This window comes from Microtus oregoni, unplaced genomic scaffold (genome assembly GCF_018167655.1).
Source record: "Microtus oregoni isolate MIOR12 unplaced genomic scaffold, Mior012 000027F_ref0000203, whole genome shotgun sequence".
NCBI classification, from domain to species: domain Eukaryota; kingdom Metazoa; phylum Chordata; class Mammalia; order Rodentia; family Cricetidae; genus Microtus; species Microtus oregoni.
In genome coordinates this window covers 28,612,080-28,634,639 of record NW_024543086.1, presented here as the reverse complement: position 1 = coordinate 28,634,639, position 22,560 = coordinate 28,612,080, and the positions used below count along the sequence as shown (strand labels likewise).

At 49.7% G+C, this 22,560-nt stretch overlaps 1 protein-coding gene across 1 annotated transcript in view; it reads left to right on the top strand.

Annotated features, from left to right (window-relative positions):
- Window positions 1–22,560, top strand: part of LOC121464013 — an 89,766-nt gene that overhangs the window by 26,912 nt on the left and 40,294 nt on the right. Inside the window, 18 exon segments of the mRNA XM_041676605.1 lie at window positions 1,287–1,379; window positions 1,382–1,467; window positions 2,618–2,744; window positions 2,747–2,776; window positions 3,657–4,035; window positions 5,914–6,084; window positions 6,149–6,171; window positions 7,000–7,160; window positions 10,180–10,329; window positions 10,695–10,787; window positions 10,789–10,865; window positions 10,935–10,998; window positions 12,944–13,073; window positions 14,156–14,307; window positions 17,577–17,690; window positions 17,692–17,766; window positions 21,977–22,034; window positions 22,037–22,082. Of these exon segments, the coding sequence (XP_041532539.1) occupies window positions 1,287–1,379; window positions 1,382–1,467; window positions 2,618–2,744; window positions 2,747–2,776; window positions 3,657–4,035; window positions 5,914–6,084; window positions 6,149–6,171; window positions 7,000–7,160; window positions 10,180–10,329; window positions 10,695–10,787; window positions 10,789–10,865; window positions 10,935–10,998; window positions 12,944–13,073; window positions 14,156–14,307; window positions 17,577–17,690; window positions 17,692–17,766; window positions 21,977–22,034; window positions 22,037–22,082 (2,029 nt within the window).

The following is a 22,560-nucleotide window of genomic DNA, read 5'->3' as shown; positions in this document are numbered from 1 at the left end:
GTGACTTACAGCCATCGTGACGTATGCCGAGCATCCTAGATGTCTTTGCCAAGGAACCTCATCAAGCCATGAAGGGAGCTGGCACTCACATTGATCAAAATTATGTCTTTCATTCAGAAATCGACACATATTGTGTCAAATCATTTTATCAGAAGATGTAAGAATCTTTCTCTGCCAAGTCATTCAGGGTAGAACTGGAAAAGACTGAGCAAATCCCGGTGACTGTGTGTGGTAGAAGCTAGGCATCCTCCAGAACTCGGCATCCCAACCAGAACATGTTGCTTTGTCATGGAGGCTTTAGCAGGAGAGTTGCTTCAATATATTACTGTCGAATTACCCGCTTTCTAAAACAATACAGCCTTTAAATCATTTTACATCACAGCTCTGTACAATAGAAATGAAATCATTTTGTTAATTATGTTTATCCCAAACCATAAGCAAGTCACTTTGGTACATTCCAGAGAAAGATGTTTATGTAGCTCAAAATAAAAATAATTTTATAAGAAAAAAGTGGTCCAGGGCATGGATGTGGTGGCACACACCTTTAATCCCAGCACTCAGGAGGCAGGGGCAGGCGGATCTCTGTGAGTTTGAGGGCAGCCTGCTCTACAGAGTGAGTTCCAGGACAGCCGGGGCTACAGAGTGAGACCCTGTTTCACACAAAACAAAAAGAATCACCCTGGAGCTGGAGATCTGGTTCTGGGGTTAAGCACTGGCTGCTTTTGCAGAGAATTCGAGTTTGGGTCCCAGCATCCACAGTGGGAAATGCACAACTGCCTGTAATTCCACCTCCAGGGGATCAGACACCCTCTTCTGGACTCTTTGGGTACCTTTACACACATGTTCATACACACAGACACACAGACACACACACACACACACACACACAGAGAGAGAGAGAGAGAGAGAGAGAGAGAGAGAGAGAGAGAGAGAGAGAGTCTGCACCAGTTCTCAGTGCGGTTGTTTTTGCCTTCTGCACCACCCCTGAATTTAGGGGATTGCCTTAAGGCAATGATTAGTAAAGCTGCTATAACTGGCATTTATGGTAGTTCCTGGCATCCAATTGATAAAGGCCAGGAATGCTATAGAATATTGTATAATCTATATGATACTCTCAAAAGATTACTGGGCCCATGTCAACAGCTTGCTGAGTCTGAGGAGCCCTGGCCTATGCAGTCCTGTCTCTCAGGGTTAATGTCTGTACAGCGCTGGTTCTCAGAAGGAAATGTAACATGGGTGGCTGGGCCAACAGCCCGAGCCGTCTGCTAACCGGAGCTGTCACTCAGGTCTTCGCCGATCCCGAGCCTTGGGTCGGCAGCTGTGTACTAACGTGACCTGGCCAAGGCCTGGTCAGCCCTTCCTGCTCTCGGCACCTGTGCTTGGGGACTGATTCTGCAGAAGTAGGAAACGGGACTTCAGCTGTACCTGCTGCACATCAGGACCGAGGACTTGGCCACAGAGACACAGGTTTCGACTCTAAGGCTTCGAGCTGGCTCCCTTCTGCCGCAGGATCTCTGCACATGCTGACTCTGCCTAGTGCCGTGATCAACTCTGACTCAATGTGTCAAGTGCATTCCTGTGCCCAGACCTTTGCACTGGCTCTCTCCTGTGCCCGAGACACTCTTTCTTCCAGTGCCAGCTAACCTCTTAGTCTGTAATTTCTCAGGCATCTTAACAGGCCATCACAGGTAGCCTGTGCCTTTCCACCCGACATAAAACACATGTCTCTTCGAGGGCCACTCGTGTACCCACAAGACAAAGATTTCTGGCTGCTCTCTTACCTGGCTCTGTGTGTGGTTATTGTATGCCCTTGACTCTGGGGTGTCAGCCCCCAGGGTCAGGAGCTTTGCATACCTAGGGCTCCCCAAGCTTCAGGCTAGCCTCACAAGAAGTGCCGAATGAGTGAACCAGGATGTGGTATTTTTTTGACGCTTTTGCAATATAGAGGGAGGAGTTGGGGCCTTGTGTGTGTGTGTGTGTGTGTGTGCAAAGCCTGCAGTGTCCCACTGAGCCACACCCCAGCCTGGCTCTGGGTTCTAGAAGCAGCTTGAGTTCAAAGCTGCTTTTCTCCAAGTTTTATATATGGAGGCTCGGGGTAAAGGAATCTGTTAAACAAAGGCCCTCGGGCCAGGAGAAGTGAAAAGTTAGGAAAGATAGAGGCTGAAGCTGGCTTCACCAACCTCAGAATCTGTAAGAGGGTTGGTAGCAGTAAGCAAAAGACAGTATTGTTTTGACTCCAGAGCATAGGGCTGTGTCCTGGGGTTGCAGATGTCCACTGTGCATAGCAGAGTGAGAAAGGGGAGGGACCTGCACAGGGCTAGTCTGGGCTGAGACAGCATTGACAGGATGCTGGAGCTGTGTACTGCAGAAGCCCCACTCTGGCCATTTCTCCTGTCAATCAAGACCAGAGAAGCTTGAGTGTAGCTCAGTGGGAGAGCATTTGCCTAGCATGCAGCAAAGCCTTGCACCCCAACTATGAGGGAAAATCAAAAGTCCTGTGCCAGACTGTCCTGAAAATCTGCCAGTCCTGTGCTGCTGTTCAAAGCCTGGATAGGCAGCCCTATTTCAGAAGGGGAGCGGTGGTCTTCTCTTCTCAGGAACCCCATTGTGCTTTCAGAAGGACAGCTGGCTCCCCGAAGAAGCCACCGCCCACATCTTCATGGGTACACCCCAGTCAGAAGTGGCCAGGGACGTTGGGGTGAATGTCAGCAAGAGTGTGCCCCAAAGGAAGTGCTGGCTCAAGCTGGGCACCCCCAAAAGAAAATTCACCTGGATGGTGAGGACAACACCCTCCCTCGCCACCTGACTCCTCTGCAGCTGTGATGTGGGTAGTGTGTCTGTCACACATTTGTTCCTGGGTTCCAGAGCAAGAGCCGGTCCATTTGATGGCTCAGGGGATAGAAAATGGACCAGAAGGCCCACCTCTGACCTTGGCCTGGTCCCCAGGTGACATCGAGGTGCACTCATCTGCCCTACTCCCACCCCAGGTCTCCTTGACCCAGTCAGTGTCCTGGTCCAACAAAGCCCCTCTCCTTCCCCCGCCCCACGCCAGCACTGATGTAAACAAATGTGTGGAATCAATAATAGAAAGTTTGGGGTTGGGATAGTTCAACAATTCAGATTGCCTTCCGCTCTTGCAGAGGACCAGCACCCACATCCAGTGACTCACAACTGCATGCAATTCCAGTTTCAGGGGACCTCACACCCCCTTTGGGCGTCTGTGGGAACCTGCATGCCTGTGCACATACACACAGTAGATACATGCACAGATAATAAATAAATTATCAGATAATAAATCTCTTTAATAAAAGTTTACAGCAGAGAAAAGTATTAAAACAAGTTATGCAGACTGCTCCCGGGTTTCCTGATATCCCACTGAAGTTCTCAGAACTGGATGCCCTAACACAGTGTATCCGCCATTAGCTCCGAGAGCTAATAGGGAGTGCAGAGAGGGGCTGTGAGGAGCCTGTGTTCCCAGAGCTGTCCGGTGCTACCTGCAGAATTCCTCAGCCCAGAGATGGCTTCTTTCCATTTTGGTCAGATTGTCATCCCTCTGCAGGTCATTTCAAATTGCCTCATTTTTTTAGGGGACACCTGTCATATTGAATTCAGACAAACCTCTTTTAATGCCAGACACAAAGACACCATTTTTCCAGATGAGGTGCCTCTCACCTCTGACCTCACCCCCTCCACTACCTCCGACCTCACCCCCTCCTCTACCTCCGACCTCACCCCCTCCTCTACCTCCAACCTCACCCCCTCCACTACCTCTGACCTCACCCCCTCCACTACCTTTGACCTCACCCCTCCACTACCTCTGACCTCACCCCCTCCACTACCTCTGACCCGCACTCTTTCCACCACCCGCCTTTACCTCTTGAGTGCCCAGGAAGTTCGTCTTCCTCCAACCCCAGGCATTCAGGCTAAGACTCCTCATTCTCAGTCCTGGAGCCCTGAGTCCTCGGTGCCAGCGTGGAAAAGCCCCGTGGGCTCCCAGAGTGCCTTGTGCAACGCTCACACCTCTGATGCATTGCAGTAACGCCAGCATCTGGAGCTGCAGAACTCATTGCAGCCTGTTCTCATAGCTCCCAGGTCCCCGCTTCCCAGAGCAGGTGAGGAAACAGGCGGGTGAGCTCCTGAATTCAGGCAGGTGTGACACACTGGGGATCATACATAGTGACTGGCCTGGAGAAGCCCAGCTGTCTGTCCCCTAATGTGGGTGCCAGGTCTGGGATATGCTGCCACCCACAGCCCCAATGAAGAGCTAAAGAAGCCATCATTGGGACACAGTGCATGGACTGCATGCATTATTGTAAAAAGGGAGTGTGTGTATGCTTGTGTAAACACACACATGTATTCACATGCATGCACACATACTCACATAGGCCATGTTGTTTCTAACCTGTTTGCCTTTTGAAACAGGTCTTATTGTGTAGGGCAGGCTAACCTAGAACTTGTGATCCTCCTGTCCCCCCTTCTTTAGCACTAGGACTACAGGCCTGTATTATTATGTCTGCACTACTTCATCTTCCTCCTCACCTCCATCTTCTTCATCCTCTCCTTCATCCTCCTCCTCTCCATCCTCCTCCTCCCTCTCCTTCATCCTCCTCTCCTTCATCCTTCTCCTCTCCTTCATCCTCTCCTTCATCTTCCTCCTCCTCTCCTTCATCCTCCTCCTCTCCATCCTCCTCCTCCTCCTCTCCTTCATCCTCCTCTCCTTCATCCTTCTCCTCTCCTTCATCCTCCTCTCCTTCATCTTCCTCCTCCTCTCCTTCATCCTCCTCCTCTCCATCCTCCTCCTCCTCTCCTTCATCCTCCTCTCCTTCATCTTTCTCCTCTCCTTCCTCCTCCTCTTCTTCTCCTCTCCATCCTCCCTTTCCTTTCCCCTCTCTATCATTTTTCCCTTCTACTCTTCTTTTTAAAAAAATGGTTTATTATTTATGTGTATGTGTGTAGGCCTGAGTGTATTGTATGTATATGTACAATGTTCATGGCTGGTCCCCTTGGTGACTAGAAGAAGATATCAGATCCCCTAAAACTGGGGTGACAGGCAGTTGTTAGCCACTCGTGTGGATGCTGGAGCCAAACCCAGGTCGTTTGAAAGGGCAGCAAGTTCTCTAACCACCGAGCAATCTCTTCTCGGCCTCGCTCTGTAGCCCAGGATATTATCGAATTTGCAATCCTCTGGGACTGCAGTGTGGACCGCCACACCTGTCTCTGTTGCAGCTCCTGCAGGCACTGTCTGCAGGGCCATCCTTCAGCTTCGCACCTGCCACTGAAGGCAATGGTCCCAATTGTCTGTAGTTCCCCAGCAAGCTTCAAGGGTGGCCTTTGCGCTCCGGCCACAGCCCTCGCTGCAGAGTCCTGGCTCCTGGCTGTACCCTGACCTTGACATCTTAAAGAGGCCAGTGGGGTAGGAGGAGGATACTATAGTGACCCAGGCTTCAAGACTGGGATGGAGGACAGGGCGGCCAGAGGTCGCAGAGGTGCTCGATTCTAGGCACTGCCTGGGCAGCTGTCTGTCCTGTAACAAGGTGAGGTGAGGGAAGGACAGAGGGGTCCCTCCTGCTTCCCCCTGACTACTTCAAACAATCCAGGGTTTTAAAACCCAGGCCAAGGTGTGGGGATGAGGCTCAGATGTAGAGTGCTTGCCTGATATGAACTTGATCCCCATACCACACACACTGGCATGGTAATCCCAGCACTCAGAGGTTCAAGGTCATCCTCAGCTATGTGGGGAGTTTGAGGCCAGCCTGGGCTACCCAAGACCCTATCTTAAAAAATGAGGTCAAGGTCAAAGTAGAAGGTCATCAGTTAAGCTCTGCCCCTACCCCCATCTGGTCCAAGATCACAGGGTCAGAACCAGGCCTGCTGGTCGTGCTTGCCCTTCAGGTGATGCTGGGACTTTTTCAGGTCTAGAGTGACAGAGACAGACAAGAAGATTCAGCAGTTTGAGGCCCAGGTGGAGGCAAAGCTGGAGACAGCAGGCAGACCTATAGTCCCTGATGGGAACATCCGGCGGCAGTTGGGCAGCAGGCTGTCCATCTCTGCATCTCTGAGGCGCATGCTAAATGATGAGCTCACGTAACCCTGTTCTGTGGTCAGCTTGGGGATGGACGGCCCAGTATCCCTGTGTGACCCCCACCAGCTCAGCCTCCTTCGCACTAAGGGGTAATGGCTCCTGTGTGCTCCCACCCACTTGCCCACTGACCTCCTTCCCCTTAAACCCACCCTAGGTACCTTAAAATGGCAGCTTTCTAAGACAATAGCTTTGGTACTATTTTGACTCTAACCCACGGTGAGAAGTACATTTAGATGTAGGTTCATTTTGTGATAGTCTATCATCCCCAGGTTGACTGCAGATTCATTGGGAAGCTGAGGATGACCTGGAACTTCTGAACCTCCTGTCTCTACCTCTGATTATAGATGTGCACCACTGCACCCAGGTTTCAGTGTGGAGCATCACATCTAGCTGAAAGCTAGGCAGGCACCCAACCAACTGAGCTAAATCCCCAGCTCCAGGATGCTGTCTGAACATAGGATGGATGAGAGAGGTGCTGGCCCTGGTGCTAGAGGCAGCTTAGCCCTTGACTATGCTCCTTGTAGTGTTCTGGAACATTCCTGGGGCCTGGGCTGGAGGAACTTGGAGCGGTGACTGTGAATTGCCTAGCATAGGCATGTTGGGGTCCTGTAGTATGGCTTAGCTCTGTGTACTTTGTCTGTGTGATAGACTTGCAGGGCTGAAAGTTCTAGAAAGCTTACTTTCTAGACATGCCCAGTCGCCTGAGATGTCACTCTCTCTTCTCCTTTCCCACTCGGTATTGTTTCATTCCACTTAGCAGACCTGCCAAGGTGACACAGTTGCCCCAGATGGTGGAGATTACAGTCTGTGTCAATGCCCCCGAGGCACAGGAGAAGCAGGGGTGGGGTCTCTGAGCCCCCAAGGTGGGGAGTGTGCTAGGGGACAACCACCCATGCCTGTTACCAACTGCCCCACAGTGTTGCTGGAGAAGAAGGAAGAGGCTGGGCTGCAGTCAGCCATCCTGGGTGTCCAGCTGCAGGTTCCCAGTGTGACAGAGCTCCACATATAGGGCCTGCTGGAGCAGCATGGCTCTGTGGGAAGCGACACCCTGAGGATCAAGTACGGCCTCCTGGGTACAGTACTCGGATGGGGGAGGAATGTATTCTGCACTGTGACCTGGGGGGCTAAGATGCCGCCTCTGCCATCCGGCTGCCATTCTGTTGGCCCTGCCGTGGATCGGACACAGCTGTTAATTAGAAACAACACAGTACATTGGAGGGTTGCTCACAGTGCATTGGAGGGTTGCTCACCTGTCATTTTGAAAGCTGCATTAAGGGGCTAAGGATTTAACTCAGTTGGTAGCGTGCTTGCCCAGCTGCGTGGACTAGGTTCCATCCCTAGCGTTTAATAAACCATGGTGCCACATGCCTGTAAGCCTGGAACTTAGGAGATAAAGACAGGAGAATCAGGAGTACAGGATCATCCTTGACCATATAACCAGTCAGTGGTCAACTTACGGCATGAGACCCTGTCTCCAAAAGCAAAATGGGGGCAGCGGTGGCCTGATGACATGCTTGCTTAGGGTGCCTGAAGCCCTGAATCAGGCTGGAATTCACCTCTCCTCGGAGAATGGCAGAAATGCCAGGCAGAAGGAGGCAGGGCTCTGGGCTGATCCAAACAGGTCAGACGAGGCATGTTGCCCATGAGTGCAGTCCCCACCAGAGGCTGAGGATGGAGAATGGCCCCAAGGACACCCATGAGTTGAAGCTGGTCCAAGAATTCCACTGCACACAGCTCCTGACCATCAGTCATAAAGTTTATGCCTAGGCAGAGAACTGAGGATTTCAAAGCTTACCTTCATCTTTGGAAGGGTGGGTCAGCACACGGTCACAGAGTTCTAGACTCTTTGCTGGGTTGCCTTTATGAAATCCCTATGTGTACCCAGCCTGGAGCAGAGAGCCATAGGGAAACAGCCTCAGTGCTTGCCACCTTGCTGATTGACATAGGTAACATACAACAGAAAACTGAAATCATGGAAAATATACTTGCCTGAGTGAGGTGGGAGAGCTGAACACAGGCAAGCTTGTTTGGGTAGCGCTGGCGGGAAGATGTCTCTGGTCAAGGAATGTTTCCACTGAAAATTAAAATGTAAGGTGACTTTATCCCCAGAGAAGTGTGTTCTGGGCAAAGGGGGTGTTAAGTACCAAGGTCCTAGGCAGAAGACGGGGAGAGGGTGACGGTGACGGAAGGTTAGCAGAGCAGCTGGAAGGGCAAACGAAAGGGGGACAGGGATGGTGCATCTGTCTTGGGGGGACTGTTATTTGTTTGTGTGAAGTCTTGGGATTGTGTGAAGTCAGGGCCTCTTACATGTTGGGTAAATGCTTTTCCACTGAACCACATTGCCAGATCATCTATATTAATTTACCTTCACCACCTTCTTCTTCTTCTTCTTCTTCTTCTTCTTCTTCTTCTTCTTCTTCTTCCTCCTCCTCCTCCTCCTCCTCCGCCTCCTCCTCTTCCTCTTCTTCCTCCTCCTCTTCCCCTTCCTCCTCTTCCTCCTCCTCTTCCCCTTCCTCCTCTTCCCCTTCCTCCTCTTCCTCCTCCTCTTCCCTTCTTCCTCTTCCTCCTCCTCTTCCCTTCCTCCTCCTCCTCTTCCTCCTCCTCTTCCCCTTCCTCCTCTTCCTCTTCCCCTTCCTCCTCCTCCTCTTCCCCTTTCTCCTCCTCCTCCTTTAAGAGAGATTTATTTTTTCCAGACAGGGTTTTTCTGAGTAATAGTCCTGACTGACATGGAACTCATTCTGTAGACCAGGTTGGCCTTGAATTCACAGAGATACACCTGCCTCTGCCTCCGGAGTGCTGGGATTAAAATGTGCGCACCACCACCAACAACTTGATATTTATGTGTATGGGTGTTTTGCCTTCATGTATGTCTGTGTACCATTGCATGCAGTGCCCAAGGAAGCCAGAAGAGGACATTGGATCCCCTGGGAATCAAACCTGGGTCCTATGGAAGGGAAGCTAGTGTTCTTAACCTCTGAGCCATCTCTCCAGCCCTTATTTTTAATTACATGTGCCTGTGTGTGGGTTGGTGCATGCGAGTGCAGTACCTGCACAGGCCAGAAGGGGGGTCAGATCCCCTGGAGCTGCAGTTGGCTGTGAGCCACCAGACTTGGGTGCTGAGAACTGAACTCAGGTCAGTAAGCACTTGCTCGTAACTGCTGAGCCTGTCCCCTAGCCTGTTGTTTTCTATTTTGTTATGTGTGTGTGCGCATACACGTGTTCACACATGTGTGAGTGTATGTACGTATGTATGTACAGATACTCAAGAACCCCAGAAGAGGGCATCAGGTCCCTCGGAGCTGGAGTTACAGGTTTCGGTGAGCTACCTGATGAGGCTGCTAGGATTCTGGTCCTTAGAGTTGAGCAGCTGGCTCTCTTAACCACCAAGCCATCTCTCCAGCCCCTGCCTTCCCTTCTTAAAGCTGCCTTCTCCCATTGATTGTTGTCTCATGGTTCTGATGAGAGTGTGGGACTCATGACTTTAGGCTTGTTTATTCCTAGGTACCTGGTGTGTAGCTGTACACCCAGCCGCTCCTGTCCCTCAGGACACTGCACGGTGTGGAGAGGCAAATGTAGACTGGGGAGATGGCTGGGTCAGTAAAGCGCTCATCATAGAAGTATAAGAACCTGACTTTGATCCTGAAAATTCACATGGCTCAGCACCTGAGATTGCTCACTGCTGCGCTTTCCTTTCCTTTCCTTCTTCCTTCCTTCCCTTCCTCTCCCTGCCTTTCCTCCCTCCTTCCTTCCGCTCTCCTTTATCCCCTCCTTTCTTCCCTTCCTTCCTTCCTTCCTTCCTCCCTTCCTCCCTTCCTTCCTTCCTTTCAAGACATGGTCTCTCTATGTAGTCCTGGCTGTTCTAGAACTCCCTATGTAGACCAGGCTGGCCTCAAACTCACAGAGATCCTCCTGCCACTACCTCCAGAATGCTGGTATTAAAGGTGTGTGCACCCAACAACTCACCATTCTTGAAGACGACACTGGTATGGTTCCCAGCACCCTTTGCTGAAAGGCCATCTAACATCTTGGGGAGGGGCAGAGGGCTCTGGGCTGTGGGGTAAGCCTTCTCAGGGACCTCACTATTCATGTGTCCCCAGGTCCAGCTGCAGCACAAACAGGGCCTGGGGCGCCTATGCTGGCAGTTGGAGGCCAGCTACGGGGAGCTGAGAGGCAACAGGGGATTCCTGCACATCAGCCTGACCTTCAAGAATGACTCAGGACTAGCACTTCGCAATTACTTCCTGGAGGTGAGCTGCCACCAGAGCAGAGCCAGCCTAGGAAGTGTGTGTGTGTGTGTGGGGGGGGGGGTGCAAGATATGCCCTTCTGGGCTCTAGCTGCAGAGATGTTTGCAGACATCAGGCTTGGAGACGCACCTTACCCATGTCCTCCATGTGGGCCTTTGCCAGGGATAGATAGCATGTGCCACCACCACACTGCTTAGCCGAGACTTGCTTTAAACTTCCTCAGCGCCTACTTAGAGGTAAAGCGCCGGGGGGGGGGGGGGGGGGTCACAGGACAGGTCTAACCTGTGAGCCCCAGCTGGAGGGGAGAGTGGGGAGTGCTCTGGACTTGGAGTGGGAACTGATGGGGTGCTGTGGGTGCTTTCTCCAGCTTGTACTGCAGGCCCCAGAGAGGTGGGTGGGCTGCCTCTCACAGATGCATCACTTGAGCCTCCAGCAGCCCTATGTCAAAAGCAGCACATACCCTCAAAGTGAAGCTATTCAATGGGCAGCTGCCCTTCCTGGTAGGCTTGCACTGGAAGGACACAGCTAGGGCCACCCTGTCGAGACCGGAAGCTGAGAGCCAACTCAGGGGCCTTCTTAGCTAATGGCTTCTAATTTTGATCTCCAGGTTTCTCCTAGAATGCACCTTCTACCTGGAACACCTTTTCATCTGTGTGCTAGCCTCACTCAAGGCAAACCTTTCGTACATCCTGTGACACAAAGCTACCTTATGTGTCCCCTTGTCATCTTCCCCTACATCCCCTCCCCCCATTTCTCTGAATCCCTCAGACCTCTTTGCTTCTTCCTCTCCTTCTTCTCCTTCTTCCTCCTCCTCCATCCTCCTTCTTTTTGAGCTGAAGTCTTACATAGGCCAGTCAGTCTGACCTCAAACTTCTTATATAACTGAGGATGACCTTGAACTTCTGATCCTCCTGCCTCTGCTCCCCAAGGGCTGGGATTACAGGTGTACACAACCATGCCTTAATTTTATACAAGGCTGCAGATGAGCAAGCACACTACCAACTGAGCTCCATCCCCAGACCCTCAAAGTGAAGTTTTCAGTAGTAAACTTATAGAAGGAGCCCTCTGCCTTTCTTCCGACCCCAAGTCTTGCTCCCGAGAGTAATTGGTGTGAATTATCGCAGCTCTTTTTTAGATACACCTCTAAAAACAATACAGCCTGACTGCCATGATGCCTCAGTAGGCATTCTTGGTAGATGCCTTACTAAGAATATGAGAATCCGATTCTCACAAGGGCCCTTCTCCAGATATCCACTTCTTCTCATCCTCCAGAAAGAGCTGTGTTTGCTACCACTCCGTGTTTATGTAGTGGGGCTGTGTACATGTCTTCCTGGCAGAGGTGTGTAGGTGATGGTTACAATCACCTCTTTTCATGGTTGATAAGTTTTCTGTTTTCTTCCTTCTCATTATTCCCAGGGCTTTTAGCAACTTTACCAGAATTCTCTCCAATGGCCAGGCATGTCTGAATGCTTATGGGCTTTAGTTACCTTGGAGAGTTTCCTTGAAGAGTCTTCCTGGCGCCATTGCCTCGGTCCCCTCTGCTGTCCCCTTAGGAACTCCTGCCACTTGTCTGGGTCATGGCCCCTGTGTCTGGTGCCTTTGTAATCTTTCTATGTGCTCCTTTGTTCAGATGGAACGCACCTTCCAGTAACTTCCAGGCAGGTGCACCTGTCCCCAATGGCTGCTATAGCAAATGGTCACTAACAGGGGGGCTTAAAAAACAGAAAGCCCAGCTGGGTGATGGTGGTGTACACCTTTAATCCCAGCACTCGGGAGGCAGAGGCAGGCGGATCTCTGTGAGTTCGAGACCAGCCTGATCTACAGAGCTAGTTCCAGGACAGGCTCCAAAGCCACAGAGAAACCCTGTCTCGAAAAACCAAACCAAACCAAAACCAAAACCAGAAAGCCTTTTGTAGACCTGAAGGTCATGCATCTCAAAGGGTCATCAGATCCCTGCTCTGCTGGGACCCTGAGAGCACTTCCCTGCTTTTTCATGGATTCTGGAGGAGGCCACCAATGCTTGTTCCTTGGTTTGCAGCTGTTTGATGACAATCTCCTTGTTGTTGGCACTTGTCATTCTCTGTGTGTCTCTGGGCTCACCGTCCCTTCTTTTCAAAGGTACGCCAGTCATATTGATCTAAGGGCCACCTCCAGGATGGCCTCATCTTAACTACAGCTCTCAGCCCAAGGTCATCGTCTGTCCTCGACAGGCCATAGCACCCTCATAAACACTCCACACTTAGCGCTTTGTCTGTTTGTTAACCCAGTTACAGTTCTCAGACATGAACTCTGTAGATGACAGGGTCCTACAGCAATGTAAAAGGTTCACAGGCTTAGTAGATGTCGTTCCCTCTCCCGAGCATTGTGATCTGCGCTTCATTATCTAGAAGGAACACAGTGATGCCCAGGGTGACACTGGGCGAGTTTAGACAGGTGTGCATGCACTGGTCCTGCCAAAACTCACATTCATTTCACTCCGTAAAAGGAATTCTGGTGCCCAATCCCAGGAACCCCAGCTCTGCACAGCTGTGATGAGACTGGAAAGGGTGGCCTCTTGGTGCCTGCCAATCACTCCCTTCTTGCCCCCCACACCAGCTTCTCTCTGTGCCTTTGCAGGACAGCACATGGCTCACAGTGTCTGCAGCTCATTGGCTCTACTGGCCACATTGGGTCACATTCCAGGTTGTCTCAGAGCTGACGCTGGCCAAGGCCTGGACCCTCAAAGATCTGGTGGTCAGCATGACCTGCAGGAGCCAGAGCCATGAGCCAGAGCCATGAGCCAGAGCCATGACAGGAAAGCCAAGATCCCGGTGTACACTGAAGCCACCACCACCTATCTCTGGGTAAGCAGTACAGGTCATCTCATGTGTGTGCATGTGTGTGCATGTCCTTGATCATGCATATGCATGTGTGCACACAGCTTGGTACATTTGTTGTGCTGGGTTTTCTTTTTTGTCAACTTTACACAAATTAAACTTAATTGAGAAAATGCCTCCATCAGATTGCCAGAGACGAGTCCATCATTCATTTTTGTAATTAGTGATTGGTGGGGGAGGTCCTAGTCCACTGTGAGTGATGCTACCCTTGGGAAGGTGGCCCTGAGTGATATAAGAAAGCAAGCAGAGCAAGCCATGAGGAGCAAGTCAGCAAGCAGCATCCCTCCAAGCCTCTTACTCCAGTTCCCATCTCCAGGTTCATGCCTTGAGTTCCTGCCCTGACTTCCCTCAGTGATGGGGTGTGGCCCATAAGAGACTCAAAAGATGAAACAAACTCTTCCCCAAGCTGTTTTGGGCCATGACATTTTATCACAGCAATTGAAACCCTAGGACAGTATTTGTGCATATTTGTGTACATGCTGTATATATGTGTACATGTGTGCATATGTGTCTATCTGTGCATGCACAGAGATTTGTGTATTTGTGTGTGTGCATAAGCGTGTGTGTTTGAGTATGTACATACAGGCCTGGAACAAGGGCCTCTTATAACCTGAACAAGCCCCGTGTCCTGCTGCCTGCCCCTGTTGACACTCAACACGGGAGCTATGCTCCCTGCCCTTGCCCTCCTCTGCACAGGAAAAACTGGAGGCCTATGGCTGATGTCACCCCACAGACACAGGGACAGGATTCAGCCAGAGTTCTCAGAACTGTTACCAAGAGGATCTGAATAAAGAGAATCCAGTTCCTGTGTAGCAGCTTCTGAGGGGATAAAGTGGTCAGATGGCCCCTTGTGGGCATTGGCCACCAGAGTGACAGCTTTGAGGGCACAGCTGGCATTACTCAGTGACTTCAGTGAAGGGTTTTTCTCCACCCATACCGTGCTGCCACTCAGGCCGTGCCGCAGACAATTCTGCTCCGAGCCCTCTCTGGAGCAATGCAGGACCAGGGAGAGTCCAGCCCACTTCAGCCTTTGTGGGCAACACAGTCCCCTCTGGGGCAGCACAGTCCCCTCTGGGGCAGCACAGTCCCCTCTGGGGCAGCACAGTGCCCTCTGGGACACTGAAGTCCCCTCTGGGGCAACACAGTCCCCTCTGGGGCACTGAAGTCCCCTCTTGGACACTGAAGTCCCCTCTGGGGCAGCACAGTCCCCTCTGGGACACTGAAGTCCCCTCTGGGGCAGCACAGTCCCCTCTGGGGCAGCACTGGGAAGACAGACAGCAGTGGTGAGTGCCTGATGAGCTCAGGCACTGTGAGGAGGTGACTGGGTGTCAGGGATGGCCAGGGCAGGACTGTGAAGAGGAGGTGGCAGCTGGCTCCTATGGGCCACCAGCTGGTGGGGAAGGTAACTTAGAGGAACCCAGCTTCCCAGGAGGCTGGGGCTGCTCCCTAGTTGCAGTGGGTGGATTTTAAGGAAGGGGATAAATGACACTGTGGTTTCCGCCTGAGCAGCTGGTTGGAGAAGCCAAGATGGGGAAGTTAGTAAAGCCCCATCCCAGGGTCTGGCATTTAGCTGGAGGGTCAGCATGGCCCTACCAAATTTGACCTCAAGATTGTGTGTGACAGGAACCATGGCTCTAGGGTAGAGGACACTGAGGCTTGGGCTGGGGGAGGGCCATGGTCATGGGCCTCCTCCAGCTCCAATACAAGCCAGAGTAACACCCAGCTCCTCCAGGTTCTGGAGATCACAGGGTGACCCAGGGAACAAAAACTACTTCCCAGAATGTGCCCCCTGGATGCGGAGATGGTGTCTGCTAAGAATGGTGGCCATTCTGACAGGTGTAAGATGGAATCTCAGAGTTGTGTTGATTTGCATTTCTCTGATGACTAATGACGTTGAACATTTCCTTAAGTGTCTTTTTTTTGATATTTTTTTTAATTTATTTATTTATTAAGGATTTCTGCCTCGTCCCCACAACCACTTCCCATTTCCCTCCCCCTCCCCCGATCAAGACCCCCTCCCTCATCTGCTCGAAGAGCAATCAGGGTTCCCTGACCTGTGGGAAGCCCAAGGACTGCCCACCTCTATCCAGGTCTCGTAAGGTGAGCATCCAAACTGCCTAGGCTCCCACAAAGCCAGTACGTGCAGTAGGATCAAAAACCCACTGCAATTGTTCTTGAATTCTCAGTATTCCTCATTGTCCGCTATGTTCAGCTAGTCCGGATTTATCCCATGCTTTTTCAGACCTAGGCCAGCTGGCCTTGGTGAGTTCCCAATAGAACATCCCCATTGTCTTGGTGTGTGGGTGCACCCCTCGTGGTCCTGAGTTCCTTGCTCGTGCTCCGTCTCCTTCTGATCCTGATTTGGACCTTGAGATTTCTGTCCGGTGCTCCCATGTGGGTCTCTGTCTCTGTCTCCTTTCATCGCCTGATGAAGGTTAATATTCATGAGGATGCCTATGTGTTTGTCTTTGGATTCACCTTCTTATTTAGCTTCTCTAGGAACATGAATTATAAGCTCAATGTCCTTTATTTATGGCTAGAAACCAAATATGAGTGAGTACATCCCATGTTCCTCTTTTTGGGTCTGGCTTACCTCACTCAGGATAGTGTTTTCTATTTCCATCCATTTGTATGCAAAATTCAAGAAGTCCTTGTTTTTTACTGCTGAGTAATACTCTAATATGTATATATTCCATACTTTCTTCATCCATTCTTCTGTTGAAGGGCATCTAGGTTGTTTCCAGGTTCTGGCTATTACAAACAATGCTGCCATGAACATAGTTGAGCATATACTTTTGTTGTATGATAGGGCCTCTCTTGGGTATATTCCCAAGAGTGGTATTGCTGGATCCAGGGGTAGGTTGATCCCGAATTTCCTGAGAAACCGAAACACTGCTTTCCAGAGTGGTTGCACAAGTTTGCATTCCCACCAGCAATGGGTGAGTGTACCCCTTTCTCCACAACCTCTCCAGCAAAGGCTATCATTGGTGTTTTTTATTTTAGCCATTCTGACAGGTGTAAGGTGGTATCTTAAAGTTGTCTTGATTTGCATTTCCCTGATCGCTAAGGAAGTTGAGCATGACCTTAAGTGTCTTTTGGCCATTTGAAGTTCTTCTGTTGAGAATTCTCTGTTCAGCTCAATGCCCCATTTTATAATTGGGTTGATTAGCCTTTTGCGGTCTAGTTTCTTGAGTTCTTTATATATTTTGGAGATCAAACCTTTGTCAGTTGCGGGGTTGGTGAAGATCTTCTCCCAGTCAGTGGGTTGCCTTTTTGTCTTAGTGACAGTGTCCTTTGCTTTACAGAAGCTTCTCAGCCTCAGGAGGTCCCATTTCTTCAATGATGCCCTTAGTGTCTGTGCTGCTGGGGTTATACGTAGGAAGTGGTCTCCTGTGCCCATGTGCTGTAGGGTACTTACCACTTTCTCTTCTATCAGGTTCAGTGTGTTCGGACTGATATTGAGGTCTTTAATCCATTTGGACTTGAGTTTTGTGCATGGTGATAGATATGGATCTATTTTCATTCTTCTACAGATCTTCAGGACATGACCAGGCTCCCCGTGTGCCAGTGACTTGGCCAACCAAAGGCCTACCTCTTTGATTCAATTGTAGTAGGGCGATCTGCTCTCCTTATTGCACGCCTGTCCCTGCCGCTTGGGTCTGCTGCTGCGCTGGTCCCCGAAAGCCTCTTCCTGTATGCGGTGTCTGGCCGCCGCCGCTCCGCCGCGTCTCCTTAAGTGTCTTTTAACCATTTTAGATTCCTCTGTTGAGAGTTTTCTGTTTAGGTTTGTACTCCATTTTTTTTTAATTGTGTTATTTGGTTTTTTGATAACCAATTTTTTGAGTTCTTTGTATATTCTGGTGATCAGTCCTCTGTCTGATGTGGGATTGGAGAAGATCTTTTCCCATTCCTAGACAACAATGAGATCCTAAAAGAGACATAGACATACATGGATCTAATCTACATGGGAAGTAGAAAAAGACAAGATCTCCTGAGTAAATTGGGAGCATGGGGACCATAGGAGAGGGTTGTAGGGGAGGGGAGGGGAAAGGAGGGGAGCAGAGAAAAATGTATAGCTCAATAAAGTTAATAAAAAAAAAATGGTGGCCCAGTGAGATAATAGTCCCACCCTAAATCAAAGAGGAGAGAGGAAGTTGTATTGCTTGGTTCAGAGTTATAGAAAGGATTTTTCTTTAGGATCCTGTAAGGAAGAACCAGCCCACACATCACATCTCCCTCCACTGGAGGCCATGCACAGATGGTCCTGGCTGGAGGGGCTTTGAAGGATGAATAGGAGTTCACCAAGTAGCAAAGTGAATAAAGGGTAACTAACAGGTTCAAAAACTCTGCTCATTCACCTGACTTCCTTGTAGGTTTCCATGGTGACAACCTTGATGCCAGGCCTCTTCCACAGCAGGAGAGAGCTTGAGTCAGCCTGGAGTGCAGCTGTGCCCAGTGAGGTACGTGTGGAGAACAGTCAGGACAGGAAGGAAGGTCCTGCACTGCTTGATGAGCCTCCGAGGGGAACTCAGCCTCACAGCAGCCTACCAACAGACAAAGAAGGTGCCCCTTGCAGTGGGGAGGCCTTGGGTCCCCTTTTCCCTCTCTTTTTGGCCTGTGACCTTGGGCCTCCTTGAGCACTGATTTCTTGTAGACGCCAGGCATATTAGTGCAGACCACAGCGTGGGGAGGGGGACTCAGTTTCCTTAGCCCAGAAGTTCCAGAAGCTGGTGGGTAGGAGGGGTGGTTGGGAGGTAGAGGTTTGTGGTTGGCCGGAGGCTGCAGCTAGGTTCCATTAACTCAGGGCACAGGCAGTTGGAGGCAGCCTTCGGCCCCCTATGGCTGAGGGTCCACAGGCACCAGCAGTCATAATACAGACACATGATTGAAATTACAGATAGCAGAAGGCAGAGTCAGGGAGACCTCTGGAGTTGGTGGCTCACTTGGCCAAATTCCAGACCAGCCAGGACTGTATGGTAAGACCCTGTATCCAAATAAAATTTAAAAATAGATAAAAATTAAAATCCTTTTTAAATCTAACAAACAGAACAGGCTGCTTGGACAGTGGGCTACGGCCCATGGTCTTCGATTTGCAAAGTCTTAGCAATACATCCAAGGCTCACACTGCCTGCATGTCATTACAAGTTTGTGTCCCTGGGCCTCAGGTCCCCTTCCTGTGAGGTAGCAGCACATCCCTTTTGCACAGTGTAGGCCCATATTTCTGTATGGCACAAGAGCCATAAGCCTGGTCTGAAGTGGTCACGAACTCTGCAGACCAGCTGTCTCTGTTTAACAATAGCCAGGACGTGCCGCTCCTAGTTTCTTTTGTTATAAATGTAGATTACCTGAGAAGAGATGTTGGCTGAAGCTGATGACTTAAGAGTTAGGAGGTTTGGTGCTTCTTTCCTTTGTAATTTGGAGGAAGCCTTATAGAGATGCTAATTCATGGCCTACATGACAGCTAGCATATAGGTAGATGCGGATGTGAGTTGAGCCCATTCACCTGGTTGCCTAGGAGACAGCCTAATGTGTCCCCCCCCCCTCAATTTATGTGATGATATATAAGGTGTTTGGAGAATTAAGAGAGATCTTCAGAGAGATCTTGCCCTTCCATGATGACCGTGTAAGCGACTCCATTCCAGTCCAGTTAGGGAATCTGTGTTGGACCCACACGGGGCCCCAACATAATGGCGCCCAATGTGGGGATGACTACTGAACCCCGAGATTAAAGACAACGTGGTGCTGACCACCAAACCCCGAGATGAATTCCGGAGGAAGAAGTACAAAAAGGAACGTGGTGCTGACCGCCGAACTCCATGACCCCAGAAAAGGGACAACACGAGAGACAGTGAATGCTGATCGCTGGATCCCAGAGGGAAACCAGACAAAGGATGGAGGAGAACGCAAGGCTGGTCAGCGCTCCCCAAAAAAGCAAGAAAGAGGGCACAGACGTGAGGAACCCGCGAGAAGAAATCAGTGGATGCATGAGTAGTGAGCGCTCAGAAATAGAGATCAAAATTTAAAGAAATGTAGAAAAAAGTGGGACAAAATTTAAATCGGGTGTAAAAATTTGTAAGTAAGTTAGATATGGGATAAGGAAAAAGTATTCGGTTATAATATGTTGTAACCAAAGGGAGTGAGAGTGGAGCAGAAACAATGGCAGAGTTATTGAGAATCTGTAAGTGTGATAGATGCAGATTTGCAACTTTTATTGATTGCTAAATGAGTAGGAAAGGTGAAGGAAAAATGACTTTTGGCCCAAGAATCACCAAGTTACCGGTGAGACTGAGATGCCGCGTGCACACAGTGATCAGCTGATTAACTCACCTGTGGGTAAGAGGCGAGCAGGGGCAAGAGTGAGTCTAGAGAGCAAATTTAACCTCACAGTCTACAGAACAGAGGAGAGGATTCAGAGATTCTCTTAATTTTATGATTTATGAGTTAAAATAAAAAAAAAGATAGTTAAAAATCTGCCCACCAGAGCTCAGAAAGACAGTCTAACAAAGTGAGCCTGTGTCCTACCCCCTGCCCTGCAGCACAGCTTCAACTGAAAGAAAAAGGACAGGTTTAAGTTAAGGTAGTCTTTGAGATAAGCAGGTTAAAAATGCTTCTTTTCCATTTCACAATTTTGCTTCTTTGTCAAAAGTCTGCTGTTTGTAGGCAAGTGAATTTGTATCCAAGGTGGATTGATTTCAGTATGGTGGCTCTGTAGTAAAGTTTAAAGTCAGAGATTGTAATGCATTCAGAAGTTCCTTGATTTTGAGATTGTTTAGGCTATCCTGAGTTTTGTCTTCTCATAAGGTTGAGGATTGGTTTTTCAAAGTCTAAAGAATTTTGTTATAAGTTTAATGGGCATTTGCATTAAATCTGTAGATTGCTTTCAGTAATGTCAATTTTGCTATGTTGGCGCTATCTTTACAAGAGAATAGGAGATTTTTCCATTTTCTGATGGCTTAAATTTCTTCCTCAGAGATTTAAAGTTCTTGTTATACAGGTTTTCAATTTGTATGATCAGAGTTACTCAAAGATATTAATGGTGTTTGTGGCTATCTCATTTATGATGTGTGTAGAAGAGATACATTTGAGTTGTTTTCAGATTCTGTGTATGATAAAGTGATTCTGCTGTGAACATGGTTGGCCACAGGTCAGGATATAATTGGTAATCTCCCCTAAGTACTTAGGTACCACATGTTTACAAGGCTGCCTTAGACTCGTCCTCCTGACCCTCCCGTGGGGAGAGGGGAGTCACCACAATGGCCAACAACCATTTATTGAGCACCTACTGTGTGCACACAGAATGAACTAGGAAGGAAGATGAAGCTAAGCAGGCAGTGGGGACTGAGCGGGGTCCAGGGCTTTGCTTCCCCTAAGTCAGGGGGGCTATCAGTGATTTCTCCGATGCAGGCCAGTACCATCTGAGGGGAAATAGTAAATGCCAAGCCAGAGACCTGCACGGGTGGCTCCCAGTGGTTTTTCTGGGTTTCTCACCCGAGACTGTGGAGTGATGCTCCAGCAAAACAAGGGCACACGTGTGTTTTTATGGCCTGCTTACCTTAAAAATTGGGAGGTTTTAGACAAAGCCTGGATTTCTACTGTTTATAAGAAAAGAAAAATAAGGTCTGGCTCTGCTTAGACTCAAATCCCAGCTGACAACATCTGGCCAGCAGCAGGGGCTGGAGAGACCTCCATTACTGTCCTTTTGCTGTCTGCTCTGCTCGGAGCTGTGCCTTGGCTGGGAGGCAGCTCCACGGGAGAGTGATTGCCTAGCTGTGTTCCAGCCCTGGATTCATAAAAGAACAAATGGGTTTTTCCACACACATTTTCCTCCCCAGCTGCTTCCTTTTCTGCTATCCTGGTTCCAAGAAAAACCATGTTTCCTTATATAGACTGAACGGTCACGGATGAGACCTGAGGGCAGACAGTTGGATTTCTCCATCAGTACAGACAGGAAGACACGAAATCAACCAGCAACGGTATCATTGGCTTCCAGCAGCCGCTGAGGGTTACTGAGTGAATAATTGATAACTGTGTGCTTCCTCTTGTTGGGTTACATGCTGCCCCAAATGTAGCAACTTCCAACACGTCTTTTCGTCCCTGAGCTCAGGAAGTGGAACTGTAGGACCAGCACCACCGAGCTCCCTGCAGAGATGCTCAGGAAGAAGCATTTCCGTCCGAGGTTGTCTGCACTCTGTGGCTTTCCCAAGGGCAGCAGAGCAGTTCACACTCTCCGTGTCTGACTGTGACCCTCCTATTGTCCTCATAAAATCCGCATTCAGATAAAGACGGGAACCTGTCCCCATCTCGAGATCCCTGAATCACCTTTGTCCAGAAGGTCATGTTGCCTCAGGCTCCAGGGATAGGATGAGGGTCTTGCAGTTCCTCTGACCACTCTGTGTCCTTCTCCCACTCTGGTTCAGCTTCGACCTTGACATTTCAGGCTAGAACCAGTGATTCTGCATTTGTTTAGTACCTACTGTGTGCTGGTATCTAAGTACTAGGAAGCTAGCAGTAAAGAAGATAGACTGACTGAGCCCCAGTTTGTGGGGAGGGTCTTAACCTACCACCTCTAGCTAAGAGCACTGGCGCTGCCCTGCTGGAAGGCCCAGCACGCACCTGGCCCCATTCTCTCTTCCATGAATGCAAGAGACTAGACTACACTTTGGACATCAATCCCTGGGCCACTTGCTTTTGGTCTCTGGATTCTGACGTGGCTTCTTTTGCATGTGGACATGGTGGTGACCTCTCTCCATAGCTCTGGTTCTCACACGTTCAGGCTAAGAACAGGGAGATCAAGGCTACGTTAGAAGTCAACCAGAAAGTCATTCTGCATCTGAAGGTTTCCACCGGGGCAGCTCTCAGGGTGGAGGGATCCGGCATACGTGGCTTTAGATGTCACCCGTTCCTCCCAGGTGAGTGTCTCCAGGCTGGGCAAATGTTACCTAGTATATGCCAAGGGGAGCTTGCTATGAGGTGCATGCCTATAATCCCAGCACTCAGGAGGGGAATCGGTATGATCAAGGGTTCGAAGTCATCCTTAGCTGCAGCCTGAGACTGTTTACCCTGGTCATGTTAGTGCTTTCCTTTTAAACTTTTAATTTTTAAAGTTATATACATACATACATACATATATGTGTGTGTATATATAGGTATATATGTGTGTGTATAGGTGTATATGTATGTATGTATTTTGTATGTATATGAATACACTCATGCAGCCTGTGCATGTGTAGTGGTCAGAGAACAACTTGAAAGAGTCTGTTCTCTCCTTCCACTATGTGGTCCAGAACTCAGGTCATCAGGTTTGGAGGGGAGTGACTTTACCTGCTGAGCCATTTTGCCAACCTGAGACCTTTTCTA